The sequence below is a fragment of the Rhincodon typus genome, chromosome 3 (assembly GCF_021869965.1).
Source record: "Rhincodon typus isolate 14 chromosome 3, sRhiTyp1.1, whole genome shotgun sequence".
NCBI classification, from domain to species: domain Eukaryota; kingdom Metazoa; phylum Chordata; class Chondrichthyes; order Orectolobiformes; family Rhincodontidae; genus Rhincodon; species Rhincodon typus.
The window spans coordinates 74,561,350-74,577,706 of NC_063334.1; the positions used below are offsets into that span (position 1 = coordinate 74,561,350).

General features: G+C 40.1%; 1 protein-coding gene across 6 annotated transcripts in view; it reads left to right on the top strand.

The window, feature by feature from the left end:
- pja2 (praja ring finger ubiquitin ligase 2) overlaps nucleotides 1-7,413 on the top strand; it is a 50,880-nt gene extending 43,467 nt beyond the window's left edge. For 5 of the 6 annotated variants that reach the window (XM_048592172.1, XM_048621519.1, XM_048621529.1 and 2 more), the window contains 3 exons: nucleotides 1,435-1,549; nucleotides 3,409-3,524; nucleotides 6,683-7,413. In XM_048592172.1, coding sequence (XP_048448129.1) covers nucleotides 1,435-1,549; nucleotides 3,409-3,524; nucleotides 6,683-6,805 — 354 coding nt within the window. In that variant the 3' untranslated portion in view covers nucleotides 6,806-7,413. The remainder of the gene's footprint in view (nucleotides 1-1,434; nucleotides 1,550-3,408; nucleotides 3,525-6,682) is intronic. The other variant, XR_007266325.1, reaches the window with a different exon arrangement.
- The last annotated feature ends 8,944 nt before the right edge of the window (nucleotides 7,414-16,357 follow it).

The following is a 16,357-nucleotide window of genomic DNA, read 5'->3' on the forward strand; positions in this document are numbered from 1 at the left end:
GAACCTTGGTGAATTTTGTGCATCTTGTAAATGGTACACACAACTACAACTGTATGTCAATGGTGAAGGGAACAGATGTTTGTGGATGTGATGCAATTCAATTGGGCTGCTCTGATCTGGATAGTATCCAGTTTCTCAAGTATTGTTGCAACTGCCCTCACGTAGGCAAGTCAGGAATACTTCACCACACTCCTGACTTATGCCTTGTATCTGGTGGAGAGGCTTTGGCGAATCAGAAGATCAGTTACCTACTGCATGATTCCTAGTCTCTGACCTGCTCTTGTTAGCCACAGTATTTATATAGGTGGGCCACTTCAGTTTCTAATCAGTGGTAACCCCAGGATTTAACGAAAGGAATGGATTTGAAAACTTGCGTGCTGACCCTGATACGTGACCACTTACGATTGGGAAAAATACTCCGATTGGTTAAAAACCCAGTATCAAGGCTACCAGATTCAGGAGTTACAACCTGTTGTATAAATAACTGTCCAGAGTTAAGATTTTCATGGATTTGTTAGCATCGCATTTCTCAAGTCATTGTCACAAACGAAAGTAACCTTCTGCAAATTTAATGAATTTAACCAGCAGAAAAACACTCAGCTGTTTTTTTTTTTGAAATTGCAAACCCTTCAGATGAGCATAAATGCTCAAACCTAGTTTATCTTGCTAGTAATCTCATGCAGTTTCATGCTGCGCCTTTACCAGTACTCTTAATTGTTCTGAAATCTTAAGTTCTGCTTATAGACTTGCACCTGTATTGGAGGTCTTGTATTCTGCTTCTTTGCTAAAGATAAAATACAGAATCCCTACAGTGTGAAAGCAGGCCATTCGAGTCCACACGGACCCTCTGAAGAGCATCCCACCCCCGCCCTGTCCCTGTAACTCCCCATTTCCCATGGTTAATCCACCTAACCTGCACGTTTGGACTGTGGGAGGACATACACAGACAGTTGCCTGAGTGTAGAATCGAATCCAGGTCTCTGGCGCTGTGAGGTAGCAGTGCTAACCACTATGTCGTCCCAGAGTAAAAAAAAATGAAGTTATAAAGTAATGTGAAAAAGGTTTAAGACATGTTACCTATCTGCAGGTTTCTTCTGCCATATCCCACTTTGAGATATTTAACCTCTGCTTATTCTATAGACCTATTAACATGAAATTATGCTATTACTGTACTTAGTAGTTTGAATCCATTCGATTCTATAATGTGACATTTTTAGACAAATATTGAGACAATCTGAATGTGGTGGTGAACTCCTTTAGGTACAGTGCCGAAGATTAGTGCATTGGTACCCTTATGTTGGAGTTCTTACCTGAATATATTATTTTTTATATTTCGATATCATATGCACAGATGAATAAAGTATACACAAACTAACATTATAGTTTTTCCATTTCATTTTAATGTTTCAGTTTTAAATCTGTTTTTATTGAAAGGCTGCTTTAGCACATCTTGAGTCTCTGGCCATTGATGGTGAGCAAGCTCCCCCTCCAGCTCCCAAGGAAACAATTGAATGTTTACCACAAGTTGCAGTTTCTGAGGGGCATAATGGTAAGTCACTTAGTATGTTTATAAATATTTGGGTATTATTTGATGCATTGATGTTTCTGAAAAGTATTCTGGTCACTTAAATTATTTGAGTAGGCCTTACATCAAGTTGGAAGAACAAATAAAATCATACAATAGAAATTTATTTGAAGTTAATATCACAAGTCTAACAGAATTGTAATTTCATATGCTAGTGTTCAATTTTTCCTCCTTCAAAGAATAAATTGAGCAAAGAAACTGATTTTATCCCTCTTGTGAGATAGAATTAGCTGATTTCAGCACTGAAGTCTGGAATATACCTTACACGTGCAATATAACAGAGACATATAAATGACCTGATACTTGTCTAATGACAAAATATTAGTTACTACCTAAATGACATCACGCATTCACACTTGCCTCGTGTTCAGAAGGGCAATTACCCAATATTAGTTTTTTTTTTAAAAGATGATTTTGTATTGTGGGCATTGCTACTGAGCCACCTTTTAATGGCTGTCCCCAGTTGTCCTAAGAAGGTGGAAGGGAGCTGTCTTAAATCATTGTGGAGGTGTGCTCCTAAAAATATTTGGGAAGGGGATTCTAAGATTACTGACTAAGCATCAATGAGGGAATTAATATACTGGCAGTCCCCAGGTTACGAATAGGTCCTGTTCTTGAGTATGTTAATAAGTCGATTTATATACAAGTCAGAACACAATACAGTACAATATAAAATAGCCATTCATAAGCACAAGTAACTGTTCACATGTCAGACTTTAAAAATGATGTGAATACACCCCAATGTGAGATCTCGCTCGTAACTATAAGCAATTGTAAATCAGACGCTGATCAGTCCGGGACCATTTGTACAGCTGAGTCCAGGTGTTCTGGAGTTTATTGGGGAACTTGGAAAGTAATGGTGATTCCGCAACATTATTTTTGTTTATTGTTGTGACAGAGGCTGGAGAGGATGAAGATGCTATTAAGCAACATCAGACAAATATAACCTGATATGTTTAATGTTTAACAGAACAGTTTATCTCCATAATAAGAAAGTTATAAGCAGTATTTTAATTGAATGCTTAATTTCTATTTACACTGATTATTAATCAAATCAATTGGTCACTTTTCCCTTTTCTCAGTCTGAGTTCTGGCTGTAGTCCTGTTTAGAACTAATTCGCATAAACGAATGGGATCTTCCTGTCAAATAGCTGTATTGTAACTGTGTGTTGTGAAAAAGACAACAGAAATAATTTGTGGAGATTAAGCAATATTATTGTGTCTAAATGGAAAGATATTATTATGGAAAAGTATTAAGATGTTCTTAAATACAGGATATTTCTTTTCATTTCAAAACGGAATTGTTCAATCTTGTCTTCGAGAGGGTACAGAGAAGATTCATCAGTATGTTGCCTGGGATGAGAAGTCTTAGTAATGAGGAGAGACTGGGTAGGCTGTGTTTGTTTTCCATGGAGTGTCTGATGGAGGTTTACAAATGTATGAGACGCATAGATGAGAATAGATTGTGGGAATCTCTTGCGCATGGCAGACATAATACCTAAGACTACAGGGCGTAAATTTAAGGTGAGGAGCAAGTGGTTTAGAGGAGATCTGAGGAAAAAATGTCTTTGCCCAGAGGGCGGTAGAAATTTGGAGCATGCTGCCTGAGGATGGTAGAGGCAGGAACTTTTGCAACATTTAAGACGCATTGGGATGAGTACTTAAAAAACCAGGGCAGAGTAGGCTATGGACAACGTGCAGGTAAATGGGATAAATGTGGTTTGTGATTGTTGGTAGGCATAGACTTTGTGGGCTGAAAGGCCTGTTTCTGTGTTGTTATGGCTTTGTGACTCTAAATGGACATTCTTGTATTGATCCCATAGGCCTGGAGCAATCCTGTGCCATCTGTTGCAGTGAATATGTAAAGGAAGAGTTGGTGACGGAGTTACCATGTCATCATCTATTTCATAGGCCATGTGTAACCCTCTGGCTACAGAAGGTATGTACTTCTGATCTGAATTTGAATCAGTTCATTTAAAAAAGCATATCTGAGAGTAAAATATTAGTTTGCTTTTATATTCTGATTGCATTTGGCTTACCTGCTTTAATTTACTATTCATTTAGTATTTTTTGTAATCAGAACTAATGTTTGAATTACACAACAGGAATTTATGTAAATATATTTATAGTAATATTTTTATTAAATGTAGAGAAAACTGAAGCCATTGTTATCAGTCTTTGCCACAAACTTCATTTCCTAGCTGTTGACTCTAACACTGGCACTGCTGGAACTGAAACAGACTCTGATATAAGCTTTGGCCGTGTGATCATGCAGGAATGAAATTTGCCATTTTTACCTATCTGACTTACGAATGGCTCCAAAGTGACAGCAATGTGGTTTGATGCCCTCTGAAATTGCTTAGCACACCACTGAGTTCAAAGGCAGTTAAGGTTGGGAAACAGATGCTGGCCATACCAATGAAAAAATAATGCAGAGGTACATCAGGTTTTTATTTGCTCTTTCCCTCTGCTGCTGATATCCATTTTCTCAGATATCTCTGGAATGTTCATAATGTCCTCCGTTGCAAAGAGCAAAATATTTGTTTAAATTATCTGCTTTTGCCATGTTCTTTGTTATCAATTTTCCAGTCGCATCAAAAGGTCCCAAACTCATTCTAGCTGCTTTTCCTTCTTATGTACCCATAGAAGCTCTTATTTTTTGATTATTTTAATATTTCTTACTAATTTACTTTTAAGATCAATTTTCTTCCTCTTCCTTAGCTTTTAAGTCATCCGTGGCTGGTTCCTAATAAAAAGAAATTCCCAACCTTCTGGGAAACTCAGGCTTGCAGCATCTGTGGAGAGAGAAAGAGTGTTAATGCTTTGAGTCTGCTTTCTCTTCACAGATGCTGCCAGACCTGCTGAGTTTTGCCAGCAATTTCAGTTTTGGTTTGAGCTTCTCTCTATGTTGAAAGCTTTCTTAAGAGTACATTTCTTCTCTCAGCATATATGCTGAATAGCAGGATTTTTTATTGCCAGAAATAATCACCTCTAATGAGATCATGTCTCAGATGTTCAGAATATAATTCAACTAGATGTATCAGTGCAATCGCGTTGTTCAGTCCACTTCTCCCCTTCAGCTGTGATGGTGAACAAATAACATTTATAAGTAACATCACTATGGGTTCAAAGTATGTTTTCAAAGCCTACAAAAAAACCCTGTCTGGTTTTTCTGCTTCCCAGTGAGATCTAGGCTGCAATACAGCTTGTAGCATACTTCCTCCAGTACTGATAGCAGGGTGCAGCTGTTAGGTTTTAAATTCATTATGTGGCTGTTTCATTATTTTACACTTGAAATGGAAGATTGTTCAGTTCTGCTTCATATCTACTCTAAAACCTTAGAGATATCTCTTCTCATTTCTACATCAACATGAAGTGGAAAATGCAGCTATTTTAACTCAATCAAAGTTGTACTTGATGTTTTAAATGATGTATATTTAATGGCTGCCACAGACTGCCCACAAGGCACTTTCAGTAGCATTAGAGGTCACAAGACACAGGAAGTCAGCCAGTACACTAAGCACGACTTCACTACTCCAAACAATTTCAATCCATTTAGATGCAACCTTCTTCGAAAGCTACTATGCAGATGCAGCAAGCAATGAAGAGGGCAAGTGGTGTGTTGGCCTTCATTATAACTGTATTTGAGTACAGGAGTAAAGGTGTCTTGCTGCATTTGCATAGAGCCTTGGTGATACCACATCAGGAGTATTGCGTACAGCTTTCCACTCCTTTTTTTATAGAAAAGAAACCTTATATTTCTCTAAATTCCAATGATCCATAGGAATGTGGCATTATTTTATGAGGAGAGATTGAGGAGATTGGGTCTGTATTCCCTAGAGTTTCAAAGAATGTGGGGTGATCTAGTTCATTAATACACAGTGCCCTGTTCTTCGCAGATGGACAGAACACATAAATGTACTGCAACAAAATAAGTGATGGCCATTTACTGGTTCAATTGGAGTCGTCCAATTTAAAATGTAAACAAATCCTGGCTGTTAACAACCATCTATCATCAATAGATCCATTGTCAATAGCAACATCTCTACCAGAGTCCACTTCCTAACCAATCAGCAGTCTGCTCTCATTTAGTATAAATGAGAGGTTTCCACATGAATTTGTATTCTTGCAAATTGTCCTGATGAGTGCAAGACAAAAAGCTTTGATAAAATAAAAACCAAAAGAGCTGTGGATGCCGGAAATCAGAAACAAAAACAGCAATTGTTGGAAAATCTCAGCGGGTCTGGCAACGTCTGTGGAGAGAAATGGTTTGGGTCCAGTGACCCCTTCAGGGGACCCAAACCATTAACTCTGACTTTACTCCACAGATGCTGTCAGACCTGCTAGCTTTTCCAGCAATTTCTGTTTTTGTAACTTTGATAAAATGCCTTCTTTAGCGATACTTCAGTTTTATACTACCCAATGACTATAAGTAGCGATATGACAATGATTAGATAATATATTTTTGTAATGTTAATTGATGGATGAAACTTAGCCAGGATGCTGTGGGTTGCTGCCCTTGCCCTCAAAGTCACGTCATGATGACTTTCCCATGGACCTGAGCAGACAGTTGGAGCTTTGATTTTAAAGTCTCATCTGAAAGACTGCATCTCTGATGTACAGTACAGAAATTTAAAGTTCAGTCTTAAATTTTATGCTACATTCCTTGAGTGGGGATTTGAACCTGAGCTTATAATTCAGAAGTGTGTGTGTTACCAAATGAGGCATTCTTCAGTGAAATGCATCGGAAATCCAATGGTAATTCTTGAAATGCTTTTGATAAAGAAATGATCATGATCTTTTAAAAAAAATTGAGGACCAATTTTACAAGTGTCTGTCACAAATGGGCAAGTCCGCTTGCTGGTGATGATCTGCATTCACGAGGTTGTCCGTTGAATTTACAAATGACTACAAGCCAGTTCAAGACTTTCAATTAACTTAAGAATGCTAGCATTACAAGAATTATGGAAGTTCAAGGTTTATGGAGAAGTCATACAACCAATTTTTTTGATCAACTTCCTGATTAAAAATTGAGTGAGAAGATTGGATGAGTAGATCAATTGCATTGGCTTTGCTAACTAACTTGTTCTCTTTCAGTCTGGGACATGTCCAGTATGTCGTCACATTCTTTCATCAACACTTCCTGAAACTGCTACTACTGCATTTTTATCAGAACCAGAGATCCCTCCTTCTACCCGTGATGGTCCTGCAATACGATGAAGCCGACGTTTGCCTAATGAATGTCAAAGGGAACTGCACTATTTGATGGGAGCAGAAAGTATGAAAAATATGTTTGTGATTTTACCTCTAGGCTTATTTTGTTAAAAGGCTGACAAAACTGTCTTAACTACTGGTGAGGTGTTTAATTCTGCATTATAATTATATGTAAAAAAAAACTTCATTAATGGTTGTATTTTTGTGACAGAAAATTAGACCTTTTTTGTTGCTGTTAATATTAGGGGGCTGAATTTATGACGTGTTTGATTTTGTTTTCTCTGTTTAAATGAAATTCGAAGTGGGCTTTTTGGTTAAAATATATCATGTATTTTGATGCTGATATCTGTATTTGCGCAGAAAGCTTAGGGCACAGATATATTAAGTTAATGTTGGAAGTAATTCTAAGGTTCTTTTTGTTTTGTCTAATGCAGTAACACACTGACTTTACATAGGGTGATGGAGCGTGAGGAAGTTGTCTTAATTCCATGGAATAAAAAAGGTTTAGTTTCTTTCAATGTGACCAGAACAGTGACCATAAATGAAGACATCATCTGATTTCACAACAGTATTGAGATTTGTTTCACCTCCAATAAACTGCATTATTAAAATTGCATGCTCTGTCATACTGTTTAAGTGAAATTAAATTTTATTCTGGATTCAAAAACCTGAGGAAGTATTCTCAACATTTAAAACTGGAAGAGCTTTTTGAAAAGATTTTGCATTAGGTAATTTTATACATGAATTTTTTTTAAGAACCTTTTGAATTTTCTTTCTTGTTCTGTATACTCAAGAATACATTATGACATGCATCGCTGAATGTGATGTATTGAATAATAGTGAAGATATCAGTCAAAGTTACAGAGTGTCGCCTAAGTGCAAATTTTGGGGAACTTCATGGAGGTTTTCTCTGTGAAATCTAGAGCATTATTTCACAAAATTCTTTGCTGCTCTCATTATGTATGCAACATGTCTTTATGGCACCGCTCTATCATGTGCTCATTAGTGGTGGAACAACTGGCTGGGACCTTGCGTGATTTCTGCCACCAGCAAAATATTTAAAACCTAGTCAGGCACCAGGTCTAATGCTGCAAGCCTGGAATTGCCATTTATTGTACTGCTGCGTAACTCTAAAGGACATGGCTGAGAAGTTGACACCACATTTTGCCAACAGGGACCTGGAGGTCAGAAGGAATGGCCTCTTTCCTCAGTTCAGATACTGACATCTCGGTGAGTACCTAGGGTTGGGAGCACATTCTGGTGAGTAAGTCACTGCCACGGCTCTTCAGCTGTCTAAGGAAAATGCACCCCAGGTCTCTGGCGCTCAGGACTGTAGGAAACTAAGTACGTGCTCAGCCTCAGATTGTTGAGGATTCAATGATCTTGACCATTAATACATTATTAAAATGCACAGATACCAGAGCAGACAGGTTCTTGGGGACACTCAGAAAACAAATTGAATAGTCGAAGAAACCACTAATGCCACCTGTAATGATGCTGGCTCCAGAACTTTTAAAATTCTAGCAGATATGCATCTGATTGTCTCCATGGACAGGTTGGCAGCTGCCATGGAGAGCCAAGCCCAGAACAATCTGTCTGCCATTAAGTATTCAGACCTGTGCCTACATTGAACCAGTGGCAAGGCAATAAAAGGGACAAGGGACCTTGACCTTGTTCCATATTTCTCTTCCTGACAAGGTGACAGGGTAATGTCAGTAGGTACACAGCCTGAGGAGGAACCAAATAAAGGACCTCCAGTCTCTTAGAACAGTCAGTGGTGCCCAGCTCTCTACTTACATTCAACCAGCAACTCTCAACCCAGTGGAAATTTAAGCTGAGGAGGATGAGACTGCAACTGAGCTGGACACTCGGCATGTTTGATCCCTCTAGGCACAAATGTCCCCAGGGTGGTTCACCAAATCTTTAAGGCCCATAGGCTCCAGTATAAGGCAGGCTCTGTGCACCACAGCCATGGAAATTGGGACTGCACCTGGATGTATTGAGAGGGAAAGGAAGAAAAAAAGAAAACCTTACAAGAACACATACTATGTACAATGAAGTGTCACCTATCATAAATTAGTAAATGTTACCTTTTCATCAGCTGTGAGATCAACTATCATTTTAGCTGCAGCTAGAATGAAAGGAGAATCTAGCCATCCTTAGTGACTCAGTAATGTGATCAGTCAGCAGTTGAAATGATATTTGAGCATAGTCATCGAAATGTTCTGACATGGAGGACTTTGACAAGGACCACAATGGGATGCCTCTTCATGGATGTATTGTAAACTTGAGCCAGATGTATACTATGCAAGCCTTTTGGCACAAGTACAATAGGAAATTATGAGGTATGGTAGAAAGAAGGAGGATATCTCCCATCACCAAACACTTCCACCCCCACCCCCGCCAAATATTATCATGAAAATGATAGCATTGCATGTGGAATAATGGAATGTTGTAGTCCCAAGATATGAGGTGAGCAGTTTCTAGAGTGCATGCAGGCAATGAAACCTTGAATGTGTTTGGGAATTATAGAACTTGGATGAAATTTGACGGCTTGCCTGATGTTACTTCTGTACCATAGCCATTTACTACGATTTAACGTCCACAGCTGTGAATGAATTTAAAAAATTGTAATGTTCAGTAACCAGGATTGGTGTTGGACATAATTAGTCAATGCATGCAGTTCATGTCCAGAATCTTGTGATAATAAATGTTTTTTTGTGTGTGAGAGAGAGAGAGACTAATGCAATTGTCATGTGAAAGATCTCATTATTCAGAAGTGGAAACAGTTCCAGCAGAGAATAAAAAGAACGTTTTCTCCACACAGTCAGCATATGATGTGGAGGTGCTGGGGATTGGGAGGATGTGGTAGCAGCCATCTTTCATTTACATTGTGGATAGAAGACATCACAGAGCTTCACAATACAGGTCACAGGCTCAGCTTGTCAATGTAGGTGACTCCCCTGTCCCCATGATCACTGCCCAGAAATAACCCAAGTTCCTTTGCAACAAAAACAAAAAGTGCTGGAGAATCTCAGCAGGACTGGCAGCATGTGTGGGCAGAGAAAGGATTTACTACTTCAGAATTGTTCTTTTGTCTTGCCCTGCCTGGCAATCCCTATCTGTTTTGATCCTCTTCATGTTTACCATAAAATCCTTTCATTTAATTGCTCATTACCCCACTTGACTGCTTCCCCCACTCCCCAAACACCAGGCATACAGCTTAGTTATACACCTCCCTTCTATTTGAGGCCAGGGTCATTTCATTCCTCTCCCCACATTATCTCCTGTCTCTGCCACTTTATTGTTTCTTCTCCCTTTTTCCGTTCAGCTGCCTTCACAACTATTACTGTCCCTTCTGCATTCCAGCATTCTACCTTTAATCTCCAAAATTGACTTCCCAATTTGCCCACCATAGCAGTGGACCTAGATATTCCCCCTCAACTTTCAGTGGACACAGTGCCGAGGTCTGAGTCTGGCCCACCCCGATCAACCTGGAAGGTCCGTCTCGACGTTTGTTTCTTTATTTACTCATAAGACATGGGCATCGCTGGCTGGGCAGCATTTATTGCCCATCCTTAGTTGCCTTCAAGAAGGTGGTGGTGGTGAACTGCATTCTTGAACCGCTGTAGTCCATGTGCTGATGACTAATAAGTAGCCAGACCTCTGAAGCTCCCTAACTTACTTACCACAAATCCTTAGACAATTTGCAAGGGATCTGAGGACTGAGCGCAGCCCACTTCTTGGACTGTAATGAAGCAGAGCCCCTGATTCTGAATGCCCAAGTGACCAACTGTCTGTGCCCAAGCCCAAGGTAATGGGTGATGCTATTGATCTACTGTGCTCCTGCCCCTTGATTGAGGACCACACTCCTTTATCTTCGAGACATAGCCAATTAGTTGCAGCACATCTAGTGCATTTTCTGCACAATCTGCTGGCACATGGTACAGCTATGAGACTGACACAGCTCAGGTGCTGTCTTGCTGCATTTCTTCCTCCTTGACTGATCTCTGCTTCACCCAAAAGGTAAGGAAAGGTGGAAGTACTGAGAGTCTTAAAGTTGTGAATGAGGTAGCAAAGTGCAAAATGTTGAGAAAAGGCAGAGATGCTATAAGAATCCAAGTACAAACACACCGATTGAGCACTTAATAAGGAAAGAACCCTGAGATATAGTCTCCTCCAATGTGCCTGTCCCTTTACACAATGTCACTTGCCAGTAGCAGATTGTATGATGTTGGGAGTTTCAAAGTACAGTATTGAACTGGTGAACTGTATCAGAAGTGAGTCAGGTGTGTCATGATGTGGTGGGGGGTTGAGGGGGGGAAGATGCAGACATTATCTCCACTACCTGGAGATAGTGGGGAATGCTGGCCAAGATGGAGGCTTAGAAGATCAAGCAGTGGGCTGGGTCACAAGAACCTGTGCTGATTTTCATGTTGGGAATGGTCACCATCTGGATTTTCTCTGCTGACAAATAGTAAATTGTTACCTATTCTCATATTTTATGCAATGGGATATTTATGTTCGCAAATTGGCCTTTACCGCTCATTAGTGACGTTCTTGTTCTTCTGTTAAAATACTGGCTGGAAAATGTCTGAAGTGGTGTGGGCACTCAAGTCCAGTTTCATATTGAAGTGAGCAACAGAAGATGGCATGAGTAAACTTGTCCTGAACATGATGGAACTGGTGCCAATGGCAATCTCCAAAATAATAGCCTGAAATGGAAAAATTCAGCCCTTCTAATAGTGATTTCTATTCTTTTTCATATTATCTTTAACTCTTCTAAACTTCCTTTTCACCTCCCAATGCATTCAATGCATTCTTCATGATTATCTTTAACATTTGTTGCTCCAATTCTATTTTGTGTCTCCTTTTCAGTTTGATTTAAATTTCTTTATCTACAGATCTTCTATCATTGATTTTTTTTTAGCTTTAAAGAAATGCAACTACTTTTCAATCATGGAATGGACAGATTAAAGACAGGACTATGGCTGGTTTTACAGTTTGATTTTTGGGTATGTACATATATCCTTGAGCCTGACACTGCTTATGAGGAGGAAGCTTTGCAGTTGTTTGATAGATTACAGAGGTGGATTACAAAATGTGAACGTAACAGGAGAGATGACAACTGCAACTTTATCACAAAATCTGTCTAATTTCTTCAGTTCCAGCTACACAACACAGTCTGGCACTAGTATATTACTCATACCTTGTCCTGAAAGCTCTATGGCTATTATCTCCACTTTAATTTTCTTTCCACATTTTGCATGTCAAAGTAATGAGAAGAGAAACAATATTAATCTGTGTCCAAAACAAAAACAAAGTTGCTGGAAAAGCTCAGCAGGTCAGTTCCCGGAACTCAGTTCCAAGGAAGGGTCACTGGACCGAAACGTTAACTCTGTTTTCTCCTCCACAGATGCTGCCAGACCTGCTGAGCTTTTCCAGCAACTTTGTTTTTGTTCCTGATTTACAGCATCCGCAGTTCTTTTGGTTTTTAATCTGTGTCCATGTGTTTCAGAAATGCTTTGTACATTCCACACAGGAATTTAAGTATCTGTGTTGATATCCAGGTTGCGGTGGAGATATTATGAAGAAATGTGCAACTCAGAAATTATCATAAAAACTGAAAGAACTGCAGATGCTGTAAAGCAGGAACAAAAACCAAGTTGCTGGAAAAGCTCAGCAGGTCTGGCAGCATCTGTGAAGGAAAAATCAGAATTAATGTTTCGGGTTCAGAAGATCTGTAGAAATTGTCATGACTTAAAGTTAGTACAGATACTTTCATGCCAGAATCACAAAGCACATAATCCTGTGTACAACCAAACATTTTATTCACAAGCTTAAAAACACTAGCTAAATTGCTAAAGTTGCAAAATGTATGCTTGTAATACTAAGAAAAGATGGAGCAGTCAACAGAGAGCTAGTGTGGTCTTATAATAAGCCAAGATATTAGGAATGCTTTGGGCAAAATCTTTGTATAATTATAATATGCTCACTAGTACACAATCTAATATTAAGCAAGAGGTTCCAGTCACACTGATGAAAGGTCAAAACCACCTCAGGAGGCAATATCCTGGAATTGACTAGAAGGCTGCATATTTAAGAGACTGAAATGTCTTCACATGATGTAGCTGCATTTTCTACTTTCATAATTTATTCTTTTTGTGCTATTTATCAAAATGGTACTGTTCTTAAAAAAAGTTCAATGAATGCATGTATAAGATGCTTGAGTCATTTATTTTATATGCATTACCATCACATAAAGATGAATTTAACATCTAAGTAACCTGTACAAAAAGAAATATATTTCAATGTAGTTTGTTTGAAGGTTCGCCTGGTTGTCTACTGTAACTTTAGCAGCAGAGTAGTGGACACACCAGAAACCAGTATAAACATGATACAGAAAACACTTTCAGTCATGAAACCCATTCAGATGTTTTAAATGTCTTACAGTGATCAATCTAGATTATAAACAGACAAACTCCTATTCAGTAACCATATTGAACCTGACTTTGTTCAAAGTGCTGAAAGTTGGGAAATCAGGGTAAGGAGGTGCTCCTTCACTTTTCCTAACTTTCTCACACCGTAGACATTGATTCTTACTCTATTACAAGGGACAATGCTATTGATCAGTGAGTATCTGGTAAGCAATTAAGATATATTTTATTTCAGTATGGAAACTGATGTGTCACATCTAAAGCATGTGAGAGCTTGTCATTGCCAATGTTATCCAAGCCAAATTATCTGCAAAGACATTGAGCAGGAGGCTGAGCTGCAGACACTGCAATACATAAGGAAGAAAATTATCTGGATATTTTGTACCAGGAGGCAGTCACTCAATAGGGTGGGGTCTTCTCATTTCATCAGTAGTCAGTGATTGTTTACTGCTTCACTCAAATGCACTCATTTTAAATAATTACTAATTACTTATATTGTACTCAACCTTTCACTAATTCACAAACTACTAATGCACAGAACTGCATAACACAATACAAACCCATGTACAACAGGGTAGATGATGCACATTCCAATCCCAGAAATACAGTACAGATGGAGTATTTTTTTTTATTCATTTGTGGGATGTGGGCTTTGCTGGCTGGCCAGCATTTATTATCAGATGGTGAGTGGCTTGGAGGGCAACTTGAAGGTGGTGATATTCCCATGTATCTGCTGCCATTGTCCTTCAAGATGGAAGTGGTTGTGGGTTTGAAAGGTGCCACCTGAGGATCTTTGGTGAATTTCTGCAGTGCATCTTGTCGATAGTACACGCTGCTATTTTGAGCATCAGTGGTGGAGGGAGTGGATGCCTGTGGATCACAGAATCCCTACAGTATGGAAGCAGGCATTCAGTCCATCAAGTCCACATTGACCTTCTGAAGAGCATCTCACCCAGAACCACCTCCCTAACCCCATCCGCACAATTCTGCATTTCCCATGGCTAATCCACCAAATCTACACATCCATGGACAATATGGGCAATTTAGCATAGCCGACGCACCTAATCTGCACATCTTTAGACAGTGGGAGGAAATCCATGCAGTCACGGGGAAAATGTGAAAACTCCACACAGTTGCCCGAGGTTAGAATCAAACCTGGGTCCCTGGCACTGTAAGGCAGCAGTGCTAACCTCTAAGTCACCATGGTGCCCAGATGTACCGCCAATCAAGTGGGCTGCTTTGTCCTGGATTGTATCAAGTTTCTTGGGTGCTGTTGGGGCTGCATTCATCCAGGTAAGTGGTGATTATTCTGTCACACTCCAGACTTGTGCCTTGGACATGATGGACAGGCTTTGGGGAGTCAAGAAGTGAGTTATCGTAATATTCCTAGTCTCTGTCCTCCTCTTGTAGCCACTGTTATTATGGGGTGAGTCTAGTTGAGCTTCTGGTCAATGATAACCCTCAGGATGTTGATAGTGGGGGATTCAGTGATGGATAACACCATTGAACATCTAGGGGCAGTAGTTAGATTGTCTCTTATTGGTGATGGTCATTTGTGTGGTGCGAATGTTACTTGCCACTTGTCAGCCCAAACCTGGATATTGTCCAGATCTTGTTGCATTTGGAAATGGACTGCTTCAGTATCTGAGGAGTCATGAATGGTGCTGAGCATTGTACAATCATCAGTGAGCATCCCCACTTCTGACCTTATAATGGAGGGAAGGTCATTAATGAAGCAGCTGAAGATGATTGGGCCTAGGACACCACCCTGAGGAACTCCTGCAGAGATGTCCTGGAGCTGAGATGACTGACCTCCAACAACCTCGACCATCTTCCTATGTGTCAGTAATGACTCCAACAACTGAAGAGTTTGTCCCCTGATATCCATTGATTCCAGTTTTGCTAGGGCTCCTTGATGCCACGCATCAAATGCAGCATTGATGTCAGGGGCTGTCATTCTCACCTCACTTCTAGAATTCACCTCTTTTGTCCATGTTTGAACCAAGGCTGTAATGAGTTCAGGAGCTGAGTAGCCCTGGTAGAACCCAAACTGGGCATCACTGAGCAGGTTACTGCTGAACAGGTGCTGCTTGATAGCACTGTTGATGATACCTTCCATCACTTTACTGATGATCGAGAATACACTGATAGGGTGGTAAGTAGTCAGGTAGGATTTGTCCTGCTTTTTATTTACAGGATATACCTGAGCAATTTTCCACATTGTCAGGTAGCTGCCAATGTTGTAACTGTACTGGAACAGCTTGGCTAGGGGACAAGTTTTCAGTACTATTGCCAGAATATTAGGGCCCATAGCCTTTGCAGTATCCAGTGTCTCCAACCATTTCTTGATATCACATAGTGAATTGCATTGGCTGAAAACTGGTATCTAATGCTGGGGTCCACTGGAGGAAACTGTAATGGATCATCCACTCAGCACTTTTGGCTGAAGTCTACTGCGAAAGCTTCAGCCTTACCTTTTGCACTGATGTGCTGGGCTCTTCCATCATTGGAGGAAGGGGATCTTTTGTGGAGCCTCCTCCTTCAGTGAGTTGTTTAATCGTCCACCACTATTCACAACTGGATGTGGTAGGACTGCAGAGCTTAGATCTGATGCGTTTTTTGTGGGGGTTGCTTAGCTCTGTCTATCACTTGCTGCTTATGCTGTTTGGCATTCAAGTAGTCCTGTTTGGTGGCTTCACCAGATTGACACCTGGTCCTGGCATGCCCTCCTGCACTCTCCATTGAATCAGGTTTGATACCCTGACTTGTTGATAATGGTTGAGTGGGGAATATGTCAGGCCATGAGGTTACGGATTGTGCTGGACAACAATGTTACTGTTGATGGATCACAGCACCTCATTGATGCCCAGTCTTGAGTTGCCAGATCTGTTCGAAATCTATCCCATTTAGCACGGTGGTAGTGCCACACTACACAATGCAGATCATTCTCAATGTGAAGGTGGTCTTTGTCTCCAAAAGGCCTGTGCAATGGTTGCAGTTACTGACACTGTCATGGACCGATGCATTTGCAGCTGGCAGATTGGTAAGGATGAGGTCAAGTATATTTTGCTCTTGTCGTTTCCCTCACCACATAGCTGCTAGACTGGGTCTGCAGTATGTC